The 16,409-nt window shown below is 50.6% G+C and overlaps 1 protein-coding gene across 1 annotated transcript; it reads right to left on the bottom strand.

Moving 5' to 3' along the window:
• Positions 1-15,276: 15,276 nt before the first annotated feature.
• On the bottom strand, positions 15,277-16,209 carry LOC148590793 (olfactory receptor 14A16-like). The gene has a single exon (XM_088538585.1). The coding sequence runs from the start codon at positions 16,207-16,209 to the stop codon at positions 15,277-15,279; it is 933 nt and encodes a 310-aa protein (XP_088394711.1).
• Positions 16,210-16,409: the final 200 nt, after the last annotated feature.

Raw genomic sequence — 16,409 nt, forward strand, 5'->3', positions numbered from 1 at the left:
AAACAAAGTGAGCACAACACAGAGGTGTGCATGTGTGCTCTGTCTAAGATCCCACTGTAATCATTGGAGATGGAAGAGTCAGTCGCTTACACACAGATATCTGGTGACAGCTGAAGAGACAGATGTGGTCCAAGGCAGATGTGCCACACACAGATGTGGTGTCAGTGTCTGCTTGCTCTGATGCAGGAACTGAGGGTCCTGCATCATCCTAGAGGATGAGGTGAGGATCAGGTGGGGAATTGTCTTGGCTGTCTGAAACGACCTCCTGGTGCCATACACAACTAGAGCCCCACTCACTCCAGCTGAGGCATAGGAAGATTCCAGTATTAACCAGCAGCTCTTGTAATTCAGTGCAGACACTTCATCTGATGGCGTTGAGAAGTGCTGGAAGAGCCTTGTCAGATGCCTGGGTTGTCCAGCTCAACCATATGTCTCTAGCAGATTGGACCTACAGGGAAACTATCCCCTTTGGAGCGCTTGCTGGGCAAGTGCTGCAGGGAATCCTAGGGTTCCATCCTGAACCCAAACAAATGAAATCCAGCACTGTCTGCAGGGAAAGTCCATCCTGTCTACATCCATGTGTGCTGCATAAATGAGAGGCACATCACACCAAGGTATCTTGAGATTCTTTGCACTCTCAAACCTTCTTGCTCTCCTCCCCTCAACTTCTGCTCACTCCATCATATTATATGAACGGGGTTTGGGCTAATGAGGACCTCAGCGTGGCTGGATCACAGGCTGTCAAGGTCCACGGACATCATCAGGGGCACCTTATCCTTCCTGGAGATTTGTGCAAGGAGTCTGTCATAGGTCCAGTATAGCTACAGAGTCACCTCAGGCAGAACCCCCTTTCCTGCTGTTTCTCAATGGCCCAGCTCTGTGTCTGTCTGGCCTCAGACACTGCTGGATTCACTTTCTTAGTGGGAAGCTGCTTCCACCATTGCATTGTTCCTGCTATATATGACGGCATGGCTCTGCTCTGAACTGGGCCATTGCACACCCAGTGTCTTTGCCTCTTGGTAACAGGTTTCTCTGTGACCATTCTGTTCTCTGTGCCACAGCTGAAGCCCAAATATATGCAAGTGTAGGCAGCCTGAAGTAGAGGCAGGAGAATGTGAAGATGTGCAAGCTGTCACAGGCCAGAAAGATCATTGGAATGGTGATCAATGTAAGATGAGGGAGGATGTCTTTTGTGTGAAGGAGCAGATTGGATGTGTGGAGCTCTTCCTTGGAAGAGGCAAGGTTTGAAGTGAGAGCTTGTGGGTGAACATCTCAGGAGGGAGCTTTCCTATTTCTCGGCAGTATAAAAGAAGTCTGTGGATCACTGGCCCTGGTTCTAGTTGGGCAGACTTTAATCCCCCTGTCACGACCTGGAAAGGCAGACTGCATGCTGCAAGCAGTCTGGGAGGCTTTTGGAGGGCATTAAGGGGAACTTTCTTGCACAGCTGCCAGATGGGCTGATAAGGATGATGCTTTCTGGTATCTGGACATTTCAAACAAGGACAAACCAATCAGGGATAGGATAGTTAGTGTCTGCCTTGCCTACTGTGACCATGAGAATCTGGAGTGCCTAATGCTGAGGGGAGTGCAGAAGGACAGTAGCAGAATAGAGACTGGGCTTCAGAAGAGCCAACTTCCTAGCCTGTTCAGGGGACTGGTGGGAGATTCCAGGGGAGGCAGCTCTCAAGGACATCAGAGCTCAGGAAAGACAGCAGGTCTTTAAGGACAGACCTGCCAAACATAAGGATGGCCTATTCCAATACTCACTAAAACTATCAGATAACTCAGGGCACACAAACCAGCAGATACCCCTTGGGTAGACTCGTTACTTAGCTCCAGGCTAATAGGGCAATGTAGAGGAGAAAAAAAGGCAGAGGCAAAGGCAGAGGCATTTAGAAATATTGCCCAGCATCACATTACAAGGACAAGTGCAGGGTCCTGCACCTGAGGAGGAATAACCCCAGACACCAGTATAGACTACAGGTTGACCTGCTGGAAAGCAGCTCTGCAGAGAGGCATTTGGGAATCCTGATTGACAAGTAGTTAAACATGAGTCGGCAATGTGCCCTCGCGGCCAGGAAGGCTAATGGCATCCTGGCCTGCATCAGGAGGAGTGTTGCCAGCAGATGTTGCCCCCTCTCCTTGGTGGTGGCCAGTGACAGGACAAGGGGTAATGGGTGCAAGTTGAAACACAGGAAGTTCCATCTCCATGTAAGGAAGAACTTTACTGTGAGGGTGCCAGAGCCCTGGAACAGGCTGCCCAGAGAGGTTGTGGAGTCTCCTTCTCTGGAGATCTTCAAAACCCACCTGGATGCCACCCTGTGCCACATGCTCTAGGTGTCCCTGCTTGATCAGGGGAGTTGGACTAGATGATCTCTAGAGGTCCCTTCCAATGTTAACCACTCTGTGATTCTGTGAACTTGCTGCTGCGGACAGTGCCCATTGTTTCCCTTACCATGTCTTCAGAGTGCAATTCAGCTGAGTCTACATTAACTCACCCATCAGACAGGGAGGGCAATTACTGCAGCACAAACAGCCTGGCAATCATAAATTACTAAAGCCACTGCTCTTGGTACAATATGCTTGCTCAGGCACTGGATTCATTTAGCAGCCTAAAAGGTCTTTTTGGACTCACTGGTCCAATGGTAGCTGGCCACAAGTCTCTGCTCCTTGTCGACATTTGCCAGAGAAGATCATGCTCACAGCGGCACAAATTCTTGGTGCTAAGTGCTCCATCTCCCTCCTCTTGATTAAGGAGGTGTCCTTCTCCAGGGCTGCAGAGCTCTGCAGGTGTCAGCCCCTCCCCGGGGCACCCTCAGCAAACCCTCTTGTCCCTGCCACTGCTGCTGGGACAGGAGCGGCCTCAGAGCCCGTCCCCAGCCATGGGCCAGCGCTGGCCTCGCAGCTGCTCTGCCAGCAGGGACCTCCCAAGGAACTGCCCAGCCAGGCGCCTCTTGCTGGCCTGCCTGTGACTCAGCAAAGGGCAGAGCTCACGGTCACCCTCACAGACAGGTATGGACCTGCTAATGCCTGGTGCTGTCCAGCCAGAAGCACAGACAATGTGAAGCCCCTCCCAAGCAGTAGTAGTGCCATGTGCCTGCTGCTGGCTTCCCAGGTGCTTACAAACACTGACTTGACCATCATCTGACTAGATGATCTCCAAACGTCCCTTGCAACCAGAGAAAGGTGCCTTCTCTCCCTCAAGCCCCTTTGAGCTGTAGGGATCTGCCTGTCCCTCAGCTTTATTGTGAGTGCTGCTCTAGTAGGATAGAAGGCATCCAGGGTCATTAGAGATGAGCAAGAAAATTCCTAACCCAGCCTCCTGCTGAAGCTCTATCTCCAGTGACTCCATTAGGACCTTTAGGCCAGGAGCTTGCAAGCAGACCATGTGTGCATGCTTAGCCTGGTAAGGGGAATCCCACCTGCCATGTATTTGTGGAGTTCATGAGTTAGCTGAATCCTTCTCCAAACCTGGTGCTTCTGAACAGACATGTGGAGCCCCAATAAGCCATCTGAATAAGTCATCTAAATCATATATGCACCATGTATCAACAAGCTCCCTTCTTATCCTTGTCTGGGTGTCCTGCCTAGTTAAGAGATGTGAATCAGGACTTCCAGGGAGACATTTCTAACTTTGGTAGATAATCATTATCTGTTGAAATTAACTGCAATGTTGGAATCTGTATCCCTGTAGTCTTTAGAGAAGGAAAACAGGTTACTCTACTTGATGGAACATATCCCAGAGGGAGGAATCCCAAGGGACAGAGTAATTCATAAATTCAGCTGGGCTGCAGTTCGTGGCAACCTGTCAGCACTGCCCAGAGACAGACGTGTGCAGGAGCAGCTCCTGTGCCAAGAGCAGCAGGGCTCTGCCTGCTGCTGCAGACAGGAAAGGAGAGAGGACAGAGAGGTGAAAGGCAGCATGGAGTGGGAGGACAGAGGAGAGCTCATGGTAGGAGCAATCTGTGACATGGTAAGTCTCTGGCTGCAGGGTAATGCTACTGGGGTTTCTGGAGGGGTCTGCAGCACCTCTCCAGCTGATGACTTTTTTTGTGAGGATTGTTCTCCCTGCTTCTACTTTGCATATGAGGAGATTCTTCAGAACAGAAACTCCCTGTCCCAGCATCACAAGGTCAGGGCATCACGGCTGCTTCTTCTGGAGCTGGTGCAAGACAGTGAAGGCAATGTGGGAGAACAGGTTCTTCAGAGCACTGTTCTTCAGAGCAATGTCCATGCGCCCCAGGGTGCTGTGTGCCCCGTGCAGTGATTCTGTGAGGATCAGCACTCAGCCTGCCAGGGCACTGCAGGGAGAAGCTCTGGGTGGGAGGAGATATCCCCCTGGGCAGGTTCATTCTACTGCTGAGAGGCTGCTGTGTGGGGTCAGGACTGCTCACCGCTCAGCGTCACCCACATAACATATTTGGAAGGGGCTTTTTCAGAGGACACTCTTGGCAAGCTTCTATGAAAGGGAAGGCAATATCCAGAGTCTAGGATTTTGTTTTGTATCCTTGACAAGGCAGTAAATGAATGGAACATTTTAGCTTTAGATGCCTGAAGCAGAGTTCTGCAGTGCTGCTCTGAGGGATCAATAGGTCTGCGAGGACCCCACAATATTCCTTCAACTGCCTTTTCACCTGTGGGCAGCAGCAATATCCCCTTTGCAGCTCTCCTCATTCTCATTGTGCTTAGTATCACTCTGCTCTCAAGGGGAAGGGCTCCAGGGCATTTCTGACCTCCTCTGCAGTCAGATTTCCAGAACAGCAGAGCTGCCTCTCTCCTGCCATGTGCCCATTTCCCATTGCAAGGCACAGGGGCTGAGAACCACTGCCCTGGGAGTCCACAGTGTCTGGGAGGTGCAACCTGGGGACGGTGCTGCTCGGTCTCTCTGTCCTCCCTTGGCAGCAGTCACAGTGTTTCTCCTCATTTCCCTGCCTCTCCTTTCTGCTCTTGTCCTGGCAGTCAGCTGGGGCTTCAGCTACAAATTCAGATACTCACCCTGAGGTCCTGCCATGGAGGTGTCTGAAGAGGGGCAATGTGCCCAGGGTGCTGGGCAGCATCATTGGAGGGGCTGCAAAGGGGTTGACTCTCCCTTTAGGAGACCCTGTGACTGTCAGGAGACGTGACTGTCTCTTTTGTCCTACTGGGGTTGTGAGCTGCCCTGCATAAGTGGACTCAGTGCACAGAATGCTTGTCATGTCAGTAGCAGTGTCCTGTTCTCTCCATCACATATGCACCTTAAACTTAGAGGGAGAGCAGAGTTAAATGAGTGCTTTGGAACCAGTCTTCTATGATCTCAACAGAGTCCAGGGTTGTCTGGAGGAACAAAGCAGATGGACTCAACAGCACTCCACACTGTTCCCTAAGCAGCAGAGACCCCATTTCCATCTCCAGTCTGCTTAATGTTCACGTTTACAGAAATAGAGACATCTGTCTTTATTTCCATGTCAATAAAGACATGCAAAGAACCTGACCAGATATGGTGACAGAATCTAAAAATCTCCAAAATAAGTAATTCTAAAACAAAATTCTAAAACCCCCTACTGCACCCCAAACTCCTTGGAAGTGTGTGTGGGAATATGAAAAGACCCTTTGTATTAAAGGTGGATGTCCTGTGACATCAACTCCAAAAAGGAGAAATATCAAGAACCAGTCCTTTATACACATTGGCGTAGAGTAGCTCAGGCTCCAGCTCCTCCCAGAACACTCAGGTGGAGCAGAGACTGAGGAGGTGACTGAAGGTGATAGTGCGAAGAAGAAATTACTGAGATAGAGGATGGGGTCGAGAAGCATTTCTATGAAAAATGGAAAGTTTATTTCAGAGAAAATTCTTCTAAGCTATTATTGCCTTTTCTTCCCTACAAAGTTTTCCTGAGCCCAGTCGAACAGATGTCCAACAGCAGCTCCATCAACGACTTCCTCCTCCTGCCGTTCTCACACAGGCGGGAGCTGCAGCTCTTGCACTTCTCGCTCTTCCTGGCCATCTACCTGGCTGCCCTCCTGGCCAACGGCCTCATCATCACAGCCGTAGCCTGCGACCACCACCTGCACACCCCGATGTACTTCTTCCTCCTCAACCTCTCCCTCCTTGACCTTGGATCCATCTCCACCACTGTTCCCAAATCCATGCACAATTCTCTATGGAACATGAGGGTCATTTCATACTTGGAATGTGCTGGGCAGGTCTTTTTCTTCCTTTTTTTCATATCAGCGGAGTATTATCTCCTCACTGTCATGGCCTATGATCGCTATGTGGCCATCTGCAGACCCCTGCACTACAGGAACCTCCTGAACAGCAGAGTTTGTGTCAAAATGGCAGCAGTTGCCTGGGCCAGTGGTTTCCTCAGTTCTCTCATGCACACTGGGAACGCATTTTCGCTTCCACTCTGCCAAGGCAACGTGGTGGAGCAGTTCTTCTGTGAGACCCCCCAGATCCTCAAGCTCTCCTGCTCACACTCCTACCTCAGGGAAGTTGGGCTTCGGGTGGTTAGTGCCTGTTTAGGCTTTGGGTGTTTCACTTTCATTGTGGTGTCCTACGTGCAGATCTTCAGAGCTGTGCTGAGGATCCCGTCAGAGCAGGGCCGGCACAAAGCCTTTTCCATGTGCCTCCCACACCTGGCCATGGTCTCCCTGTTTCTCAGCACATGTGCATTTGCCAACCTGAAGTCCCCCTCCATCTCCTCCCCATTTCTGGATCTGGTGCTGGCTGTTCTGTACTCGGTGGTGCCTCCAGCAGTGAACCCCCTCATCTACAGCATGAGGAACAAGGAGCTCAAGGATGCCATTAGGAAAGTGATTTCATGAACATTTTTAAGCAGTGGTAATTTTTCCACATCACTCCACAAATGATTCTTTCTGTATTCCGTGACTGGATTGCGCATTGTTTCTTCATGTTATTTTTATTATGGCTTTTATTAGTGATAATAATTGTTATCATGTTCCTACACAACTGCTTGTATTCATTCCCCTTTTTACGGTGTCTGCTTTGTCTCACCTGATACCCTAAATTGTGTCGAATGCTGGACAAGGACTGGATCCTTAACAGTATCTCTGTAATAAAGTAATTTCTATCAGTACAGTGCCTGAAAGCTGGGCTTTTCCTCCAAAGCTGGTGTCAAGAATAAGCTCAAGGACTTGCACCACTCAAGGGCCTGCTGCACAGGATTCTCCATGGCTTCTGCAACGCAGAGCTCAGAATCGTGTAATGATCTTTCAGAGACCAAGGGCTGGTTTGAGAATTCACCTATCAGGGTCCAAGGATAGTGGAGACGCTGAATGGTCATGGATTTACACATGCACAGCTCTCCTACGTATTAAGGCACAGTGTCAGATGGTTGTTCTCATGGAGGGGAAGCTGGCAGTGTCAGGAAAGCACAGAGATCCTCCTGGGACAGCATATGCTTGGGATGGACTGTGAGTAGAGCCTCATAAAGGGAGAGGTCCTCAAAGATGGAGTTTCTTAGAGGTAAAGCACTGGGTATTCACAGGCAAAAGAGGACTCTGCAGTCTCAGGAGAGGCAGTGAGGACTGACTCTGAGAGTCAGGAAGAAGGGAGAACGGAGAGCCCTCTGGGTCACCATGTATCAAATACCAGGGGCAGGATGTATAGGCACAACTGGACACAACGAGCACCCTTGGAAATGCTCTGTAGCCCAGGTGCCCTGGACTGTGCAGTCATCTGCAGTCCCCCGGAGAGATTAGAGGTCATGATATCCATTTGGTTGGATCTGACTCCCACCCCTGGTCACAGGGGCAGTGAGATGTCACCCTTAGCCACTTTATTCCAACCTCTCAATCCTCCATATCCTTCCCAGCTCTGGATCTCTCTGTTCTGGCCATTGAGTACTCAGCGGTGCCTCCAGCACTGAACCCCCTTGTCTACAGCATGGGGAACAAGGAGCTCAAGGAGGCACTGAGGAAACTTCCTCAATGGGTACAATGGCAGTGCCAAAAACTGTCCTGTGTGCAGTCACTTGTCATTCCCATGTACCTGGCATGAACATGTGCTCTTCATTTCTTTATTTCTCAATGTTTACTCTTACCTTCCTGATAAAATAATAATAAATAATTTTTTAAAATACAATAGAGCACTACAGCAGGAACAAAAGGCTGACTAGGGAAAATACGGGCCTGCTGAAAAATGGCCCAGAGTCCTGGCGAGAGAAGACGCAGAAAAGGCCACCTTTGCCGCAGGCTTTAGTGCTAAGAGTGACCCTCAGGAATCCTAGGCTCTGGAGACCATAGAGAAATGGAGAAAGAAAGAGTTTCCCTTGCTGGAATAAGGATCTGAGTAGGGCTCACTTCAGCAAACTGGACACTTACAAAACCATGGGCTCTGAGGGGACTCTCTTGCACTGTTCAGTCCGCACATCTGACAGAGCTCCATGAACTGCAAGAAATCGAGTCCCTCCAGTTACACTGCTTGTACCTCTGGCCCTTGGCAAGCAACCTTCACACATCAGAGACTCTCTGAGCACCGCCTGATAGATGCAAAAAGGGGCTCACATAGGAATGCTCCATTTATGACACTGCATCTCGCAATGCTTTCATGCCTCCTGATGGTTAGCTTGCTTCCCTTTACCCCTTCTCTGTTTGTCACACTGCACCACTGCATGTGTCACGATCACATCTCAAAGTGCACAAGTGGCAATTTCCTGTGTTTCACACCTCAGACAACTTCTCCTGCCACCTGCATGGTCAGGGTGATAACTGGGAATAGAAGAAGCTGAGCGCAAGGAAGGACCTTGATCTACCTTGCTTGGTCTCGTTACAGGCATTGCCTGGTTCAGGCTGGGCTGCTTTTTCTTGGAGAGCAGCAAGAGAAGAGGCATCTTTCACTTCTTTCAAAAGCCATTAGGCAACAATTTGCATCCTGCTTGTAACACACACTTGCTACTCAGGGCCATAAGGGCAGGGGGCTTCGGGCATGCAAAGGAGCACGAGGAGAAAGAAGAGCACCAGCACAGCTCAGCAATGGAACTAAGCTCTTTTTCCCCTTGGAGGGAGATTAGTGGGTGGTGTCACAGTCACCCACAGGGATGGAAAGCCATGCTGTCACACACAGCATGTGGCCCTTCCTCTACAGTCCTGCACTCCTGCCTTTCACAGGATGGGGGTGTGTGTGCTGAGAGGGACTTCTGCCTGAAAATGAGCCCCGGCAGGATGAAGAGGGTCACAGGGGAAGAGGACTGCTGCTTCCAGGGCTTGTCTGAACCTACAGCAGCTCATGGAGGTTACCAAAGCACAGTTGAGTCACGACACACTGAACAATCTTGGCCTGCAATCAGAACAAAACCACAAGGACTGGACCTGCTCTTTGTCCTCCCTGACCCTGGCAAAAGAAAAGACAGTTTTACTTGCCACCAATGCCCACTGCATTTTAAGTGAATAGGCTCTAAGGCAGGACCCGAGGTGACAAGATCCACACCTCCACGCCATCTGCTGACTGCTATGTAGAGCCCAGAAATCAGGTTTGGACAAAAGAAAGGACAGAAAGCATGGAGCACCGGCGAGTTGTCCTCCTTCGTTCTTTATACCACAGGATGTAGGGAGGAGGTATCTGTGACCCGAGTAAGAAACATCAAGTGAAAACCAGGACACTTGTTTACCAAATGAAGAGTACACTAACACTTGCTTCCTCACTACCTTGGAGCAGGCAACTGCTCCCTGAGAGAACTCCAGGTGCAACTTGTGTCCTTGGTACTTCTTCAGAGCTGGCTGGAAACACTTCTGGCCCCCTCCAACTGGTCTTGATTTGAGGGTGACCACCTGCAGGAAGCAACACCAGACCAGAAGTACAGCTGCCTTCAGAAATACTGTGGCCTGCAAGGCTGAAAATCAGAGGCCAACCTTGCATCCTGAGAGCTGCAATGGGCATCTGCAAAGAACATGGTGTTTTGCCAATTGACCGGGACAGATGGGGCGACAGAAAGAATCAGACACCACTGGAAAGAATGGTCTAATTTCACTATTAATATTAAGGAAGTACAGAATGATACATTTAATAAAATAAGTTTATTACACACTGAGTTTTAGCAACAGACAAAATAAGCAAGCTAATGCACCTAACCATTAATATATGACAAAGGGAATAGTGATTAAAAGATACATCATCAATTGCCTAAATATGTTACTGTCATCCAGATCCATAGTCACTGTTGTGGCGAGGATTTGGAGAACCTTTCCAGCAACTGGGAGGTCTTATGTGGTGCATCCACCCGTGAGGTCTCCAAAATCGCAGTAAGAGTGTCCATCTTTTATAGAGTCAAATCAGCAATCATGATAACTTGCATTTGGTTTGTGAGCGGTAACATCTGATGTGGAATACTTTCCCTATCATGTGGGATGGGGATCTGGTCAGAGCCCAGGCCTCGGATGGGAGGGTTCCCCTCAAGGTCAAAAACAGCCGCACGAGAGCGTAAAAAAGCTGCTGTTTAATAAGCCTCCGTGCAAGCTGGAGTGAGCAATTCTGCAGGTGAGTGCTGTGTACTGCATAGGCAGTGCCGTATTCATCTCTAAGTCAGCCCCGACTCAGGCCTGTCATTCAGGCCCTGGCACTTCAGTTCCTCACGTTCCACTCTGTCGTGGCACACGAGGTTATATTCGTCACCACATTGTGGGGCTGCCAAGAGATTTCCTTGGTAGTGGGAAGCAGCATGAAAAGAGGAAACAGGACCAAAATACAGCTTGGGAAGCTCAGATTGGGCAACAGGATGAAGAAATATCACTTGAAGGGTAAAGCGGTGCTGCTACAGGGCACCCAGAGCAAGTTTTTCACCACCAATGGCTTTGTGTTTCAAGAAACAGCCACTGAGGATGGAAAAGCTCTCAAGGAAGGGAAGGAGAACCTCTTGTGAGAACTTTCTGGGGGAGCAGATTGGGTGTCCATAGTCTGCAGGTACACAGGAGCAGGTCTACGATGACCCGTGGTAGAGATGGCCAAGGGCGCTGCCAAGGCCCCAACACAATGGAGGTCTTAATCCTCTCGACTATGGCTGTTGTGTCTGTCACTGAGGCCTACCCCGAGTCATCAGGACTTCTTTGCCCCCTTTATCCTTCTGAAGACCCTGGAGGTGTCGTGTGTTTGTCCTGCACTCGACATTGCACACCCTCACCCAAACACTGATGCCAGGGAGGACAAGGGCAACACATGGAGGAAAGGATCTCCCTTCCCAGGGTTTCTCTGCCTGTGCTTGGCCAATGTGTATTGACAAAACACATCAAGGGTGTATTCAGCATCAGAGCCACCTGAGTATTTTCCCTACCTAACTATTACCAATGATTATATTTTTTAGCTTTAACCAGTCCCTGGTGAGTTGTTGTAGTTATTGGCCTCAGTGGGATCCATCAATGCTCTACAAAACTTTAGGGTTTCCTTCTCACTTTGAATTCTTCATGGATTTCTTCAATCTCCTTTCAAAGCTGCAATTCATGGACTCAGCTCCAAATACTGCATTGAGCTCATTAAAAAGCAAAACGCCCTGATAAACCACGACTCTCCCTGCTATTTCCTTCAAGTGTCCATGGCTAATTGGAGAGGTTTGGGGAGTGTAGCTGAAAGCTGAAGACAACAATTATATACAAGTATTTCATCTTTTTAAAGTTTTCTATTATTATTTTAAAGAATAGGTGACAGCACACCATCCAATTCATAGCCATACAGAGTGACTCCTAATGAAATCAGCACATGTAGGAAAAACAGTGTCCCGGACATCAGGCACTGTATGCACAATCTTCCTCTCCAACTCCCCAGCCCTACTGTTTCCCTCATCAGCCTCTCGGGAATTTAAATCACTCGTGTTGACAGCTAGCCTTAGTCCACCTAAGTCTGCACTCAATGTTATAGCTCGTCTGCCTCAATTCTCACCTGCTTTACTTAGACAACTGGCTGCCAACAGGTACAGGGAGATCTTCTTTTAGTTACAAGAAATAAAAAAAAACAAAGCAGAGTATAGTTTCATGGAATATAACGACACTCTTTGAATGTATCCATACAGTCTGTACATATAGTAAGGTCTTGGCTAATGGGGCAGACTGCAGAAAGACAGAGCAAGCTTTAACCTCCCCAAAGGGCAAACCAGCCGCTGGGCCTCTGAGTGAACAGAGCGTCAGGAGGAGTCACAAAGTGTCCAACGCAGATGTTAGAAATTGTCACTTCAAACAGGACATGTGGGAAAGACCTCCAGCCTGCAGAGCTGGGCTCACAGCATCACTCATGTGCTGCCACAAACTTAATAAGAAACCCAAAGAAGTCCTTCCTTTGGTAGTGACTTGGAAAGCCACATCTCTGACAGGGTTGCAGGGAGATGGGGTTTTCTTCTTTAAGATGGTAACCAGGACTCTGCTCCAGATATGAGGAAGAGCATGAAGGGATACTGCAGGGATTTTCCCCAACTTCATCAGCTGCAGAGCAGGGAGCTGGTCATCTAACAAACTGCTGATGGAGTCAAATGAGATGGGGGAACTGATGAGCGAGATGGGGACTGCTGGATCAACACCCGCAGCCTGGACCTCAGTTCTTGTTCCCAGTGATCCTGCTGCTCTCCACCAAGGCTCCCAGCTTCGGGAGCTCCTTCCCGAGGCGTCACAGAGAAACTATCATTGCAAAGACCCCTGTGGATCGCAGGCTGTGGCAGCAGCTGCTCAGGGCTGGAGGCTGCCACAAGAGTCCTGCCTGAGGGTCCCACCTTGCTCAGGGGACAATGTGGCAGCCAGGACTTCTGGGGCTGGGGCTTCCCCAAGCCCCAAGGCTCCCGTGGGGCAGCTCCAACCCTTGTGTGGGTGCTGGGGGCAGAAGGAGAGAATCCAGGGCAGGTTTCCCTGGCACTGGCTGCCTCTCTTCTCCCCCACGCCGGGGTGGGCAGTGCTGGCTGAGCCCAACACAGCAGCTCACACAGCCCCCCAGGCCCCCACACCAGCACCCCCAGCACCAGCAGCCCCAAGCTGGGCTCCCCTCCCTGCCCCGGCCCCGCACACCCCCCGCACAGCCAGGAGCCCCGCGGGGCCTCACAGCCAATGGCTGCGCTGGGCACGAGGAGGTCACTGCTGCCGCAGCCCCTGATAGGCCAGCTGCAGGGAGAGGGCGTGGCTTCTGCTTGGGAGGTCCCCGCTGCGGGCAGAGCTGATTGGGCAGCAGCAGGGCTGGCTCCGCCTGGTGACTGTGAGGTCACCGCTCCTGCAGCGCCTCATTGGGCAGCAGCCGGGCCCTGCGGGGCTCTGCGCTGCTGAGATCATCTCCGCGGAGCAGCTGCTGAGCCCGGGCTGGGCTCCTGGCGGGGAAGGGCTGGGGAGGCCATTGCTGCCCTGGAGGGCAGGGCCAGAGAGCTGGGCGGGACGGCGCTGTGACGTCATGTCTTTGTGAGTGCCTGATTGGCCGGCAGCAGGCAGGCAGGCGTGGGCGGTGGGTAGGGGATCTCTGTGGTGAGAGGAGCTGAGAGGGCAGCAGTGGTTCCTGTGTGGGGAAGGGGTTTGAGGAAGCTGCTGTCTCTGAAGGCCACAGGCAGCAGCAGGAATGTGGTGGGTTTGCACATGTGAGGTCACCTCCATGTGAGCAGCTGGGTTTGGGGTTTAGGCTTTTGGGTTGTGATCAGTGGTGCAGAGCCCAGTTGGAGACCTGCACCTCTTGGTATCAGGAGTCAGTCAAAACCTGTTCAGTTTATTAATGAGTGACCTGAAGGGGCAGAGTGCACCCTAAGTATGTTTGTTGAGGATAGAAAAGTGGGAGGAATGGCTGATAGCCCAGAGGTCTGTGCAGGCCTTAAGAGGGACCTGGACAGCCTGAAGTGTTGGAAGTAGAGGAACATCATGAACTTGAACACTGGCAAGTGCAGGCTCTTGCAGCTAGGAAGGAATAACCCCAAGCACCAGGACAGGCTGGGGGTTGACCTGTAGGAGAGCAGCTCCGCAAAAAGGGACCTGAGAATCGTGGTTGGCAACAAATTGAGCATGAGCCATCAGTGTGCCCTTGTGGCCACTGATACTGATGGCTGAGGTTTGACCGTACTCAGAGTGCCCCACAATATTGCAATGGCAGGAGATGTCTTTGGGTGGCCACTAGCTCCAGACTGTGGTGTTTCACTGCAGGTGCAGGAATCAACCTCCACTGCCCCTTCCCTGGGCCTCCTGGGTCCCCACTGCCCCTCTGGGGATTGCAGAGCCCTCCTTTCCCCATGTGCACCTGGGTTTAGTGCTGTACCTTCTGGTCCCTGCACTGTGAGTCATCCCTGTTTCATTAAAGCTGCACTCAGTGCCCACTCCCAGGCAAACCCTGTGCCTGGAGTTCCCCTGGGGGTTCTCTCATCAGCACAGTCACGTGAGGGGCAGCCTGGCACAGGCAATGCAGAGACCATTGCCTATCTGCATTGGTCCGGATCTCATGGAGTTCACAAGCAGAAGAGCAGGCCCATTTGTGGTTGCACACCCTTGGGCATATTTTTTGATTCCAGTTCCTAAAGAGAGCCCAGATTCAGGACCATCCTAGGGCAGAGCCCCTTTTATTATGGAAATGTTATTCTGGAATCCAGCTGTGGTTTAAGGGACTGGTCCTGCCTGTTCTTCCAGGGTATGAGGGAAAACAAGCCTCTCTCTACCAGGTTATGAGAGTTCCTGGGCCATATCTTCAGAATAAAGCGTGGAAGGACAGCACAGAAATGAGGAGGCCAACTCTAAATAGAGAAAGTCCTGCTCCCCTCCTGGAATGTATCTTCAGGAAAGATGAACTGCCATGGGAAGGCTGTCTCTAGACTTTCCTTCAAGTCACTCATGTTTAGTTTTGTGTGTTGGAGCTTTGCATGGAACCATGGAAACCTGTGCTGACACTTGGTTGCCATTTCTGTCATATTAGAGAGATTTGAGATCACACTCTAACCATAGCCACGAGAGCTGAGATCTCCTAAACAACACTGGACCCCCTGGTCTCATCCCACCTGCCCTTGTCCCACCGTGACTCTGTACCCCAGAGGTCCCTTGGTGTCAGTGCTGGAAAAGACGCTGCAGAGGGAAACTCTCCTCCCTGCACTGGGCACATCCAAGGGAGCTCAAAGAAGCGGGTCAGAGAATCCCCCCTCTCTGCTAGTGAAAAGGGAAGCCTGGTTTCCTGCTTTATCATGGTCTGTGTTTAAGAGCTGAATGAGAGATTCTTGTGCAGATGTGACAAAAAAACAGGTATCTTTATTTTTTTTATTTATTATTTTAAGATGGATGTAAAAGAAGTAAAAATGAAAGAAATGGATAAAATACAGCTTTGATACCAGATATCCTGGTGAGTGAATGAAACAGTTGTTACCACGGACCTTGTAACCACTGGATGAGTTTCTTCAGTGCCTCCTTGAGCTCCTTGTTCCTCATGCTGTAGATGAGGGGATTCAGGGCTGGAGGCACCACGGAGTACAGAATGGACACTACCATATCTAGAAGTGCGGAGGAGACAGAGGGGGGCTTTAGGTAGGCAAACAATATAGTACTGACAAACAAGGAGACCACAGCCAGGTGCGGCAGGCACATGGAAAAGGCTTTGTGCCGGCCTTGCTCAGAGGGGATCCTCAGCACAGCAGCCAAGATCTGCATGTAGGACATCAGAATGAAAAGGAAACAGCCCAAAGATAAATAAATACCAAGAACAAGAACCCCAACTTCCCTGAGGTAGGAGTGTGAGCAGGCAAGCTTGAGGATCTGGGGGATCTCACAGAAGAACTGCTCCATCTCATTGCCTTGGCAGAGAGGTAGGGAAAATGTGTTCCCAGTGTGCAGGAGCGCATTGATGAAACCAGTGGCCCAGGCAGCTGTTGCCATTCTGACACAAGCCCTGATGCCCATGAGGGTCCCATAGTGCAGGGGTCTGCAGATGGCAACGTAGTGGTCATAGGCCATGACCGTGAGGAGAGAAAACTCTGCTGAAAACAAGAAGATGAAGAAAAATATCTGGGCAGCACATTCTGAGTAGGAAATGGTCCTGGTGTTCCACAGGGAATTGTGCAAGGCTTTGGGGACAGTGGTGGAGATGGAGCCAAGGTCGAGGAGGGAGAGGTTGAGGAGGAAGAAGTACATGGGGGTGTGGAGGTGGTGGTCGCAGGCTACAGCTGTGATGATGAGGCCATTGGCCAGGAGGGCAGCCAGGTAGATGGCCAGGAAGAGCGAGAAGTGCAAGAGCTGCAGCTCCCGCGTGTCTGCGAATGCCAGGAGGAGGAACTCGTTGAGGGAGCTGCTGTTGGACATTTCATTCTCTCCAGGCTCTGTGGATTGTTCAGAAAAGAAAAGATATTGAGCAGTTATCCCAGATTTTTAAAGTTAAATATCTCCCAACTTGTTTCAGTTCGAATACACTGCCCATATTGCCTCTCTTCATGGAGATCTTTGTGCAGCTCCCTTCCTTGAGCCTCAGTGTGGGGTGGCTGAATGTGCTGTGAGGAGCAGGG

Source organism: Tinamus guttatus, unplaced genomic scaffold, assembly GCF_059628265.1.
Source record: "Tinamus guttatus ecotype Peru unplaced genomic scaffold, ASM5962826v1 Tinamus_guttatus_pri_ptg001089l, whole genome shotgun sequence".
NCBI lineage: Eukaryota > Metazoa > Chordata > Aves > Tinamiformes > Tinamidae > Tinamus > Tinamus guttatus.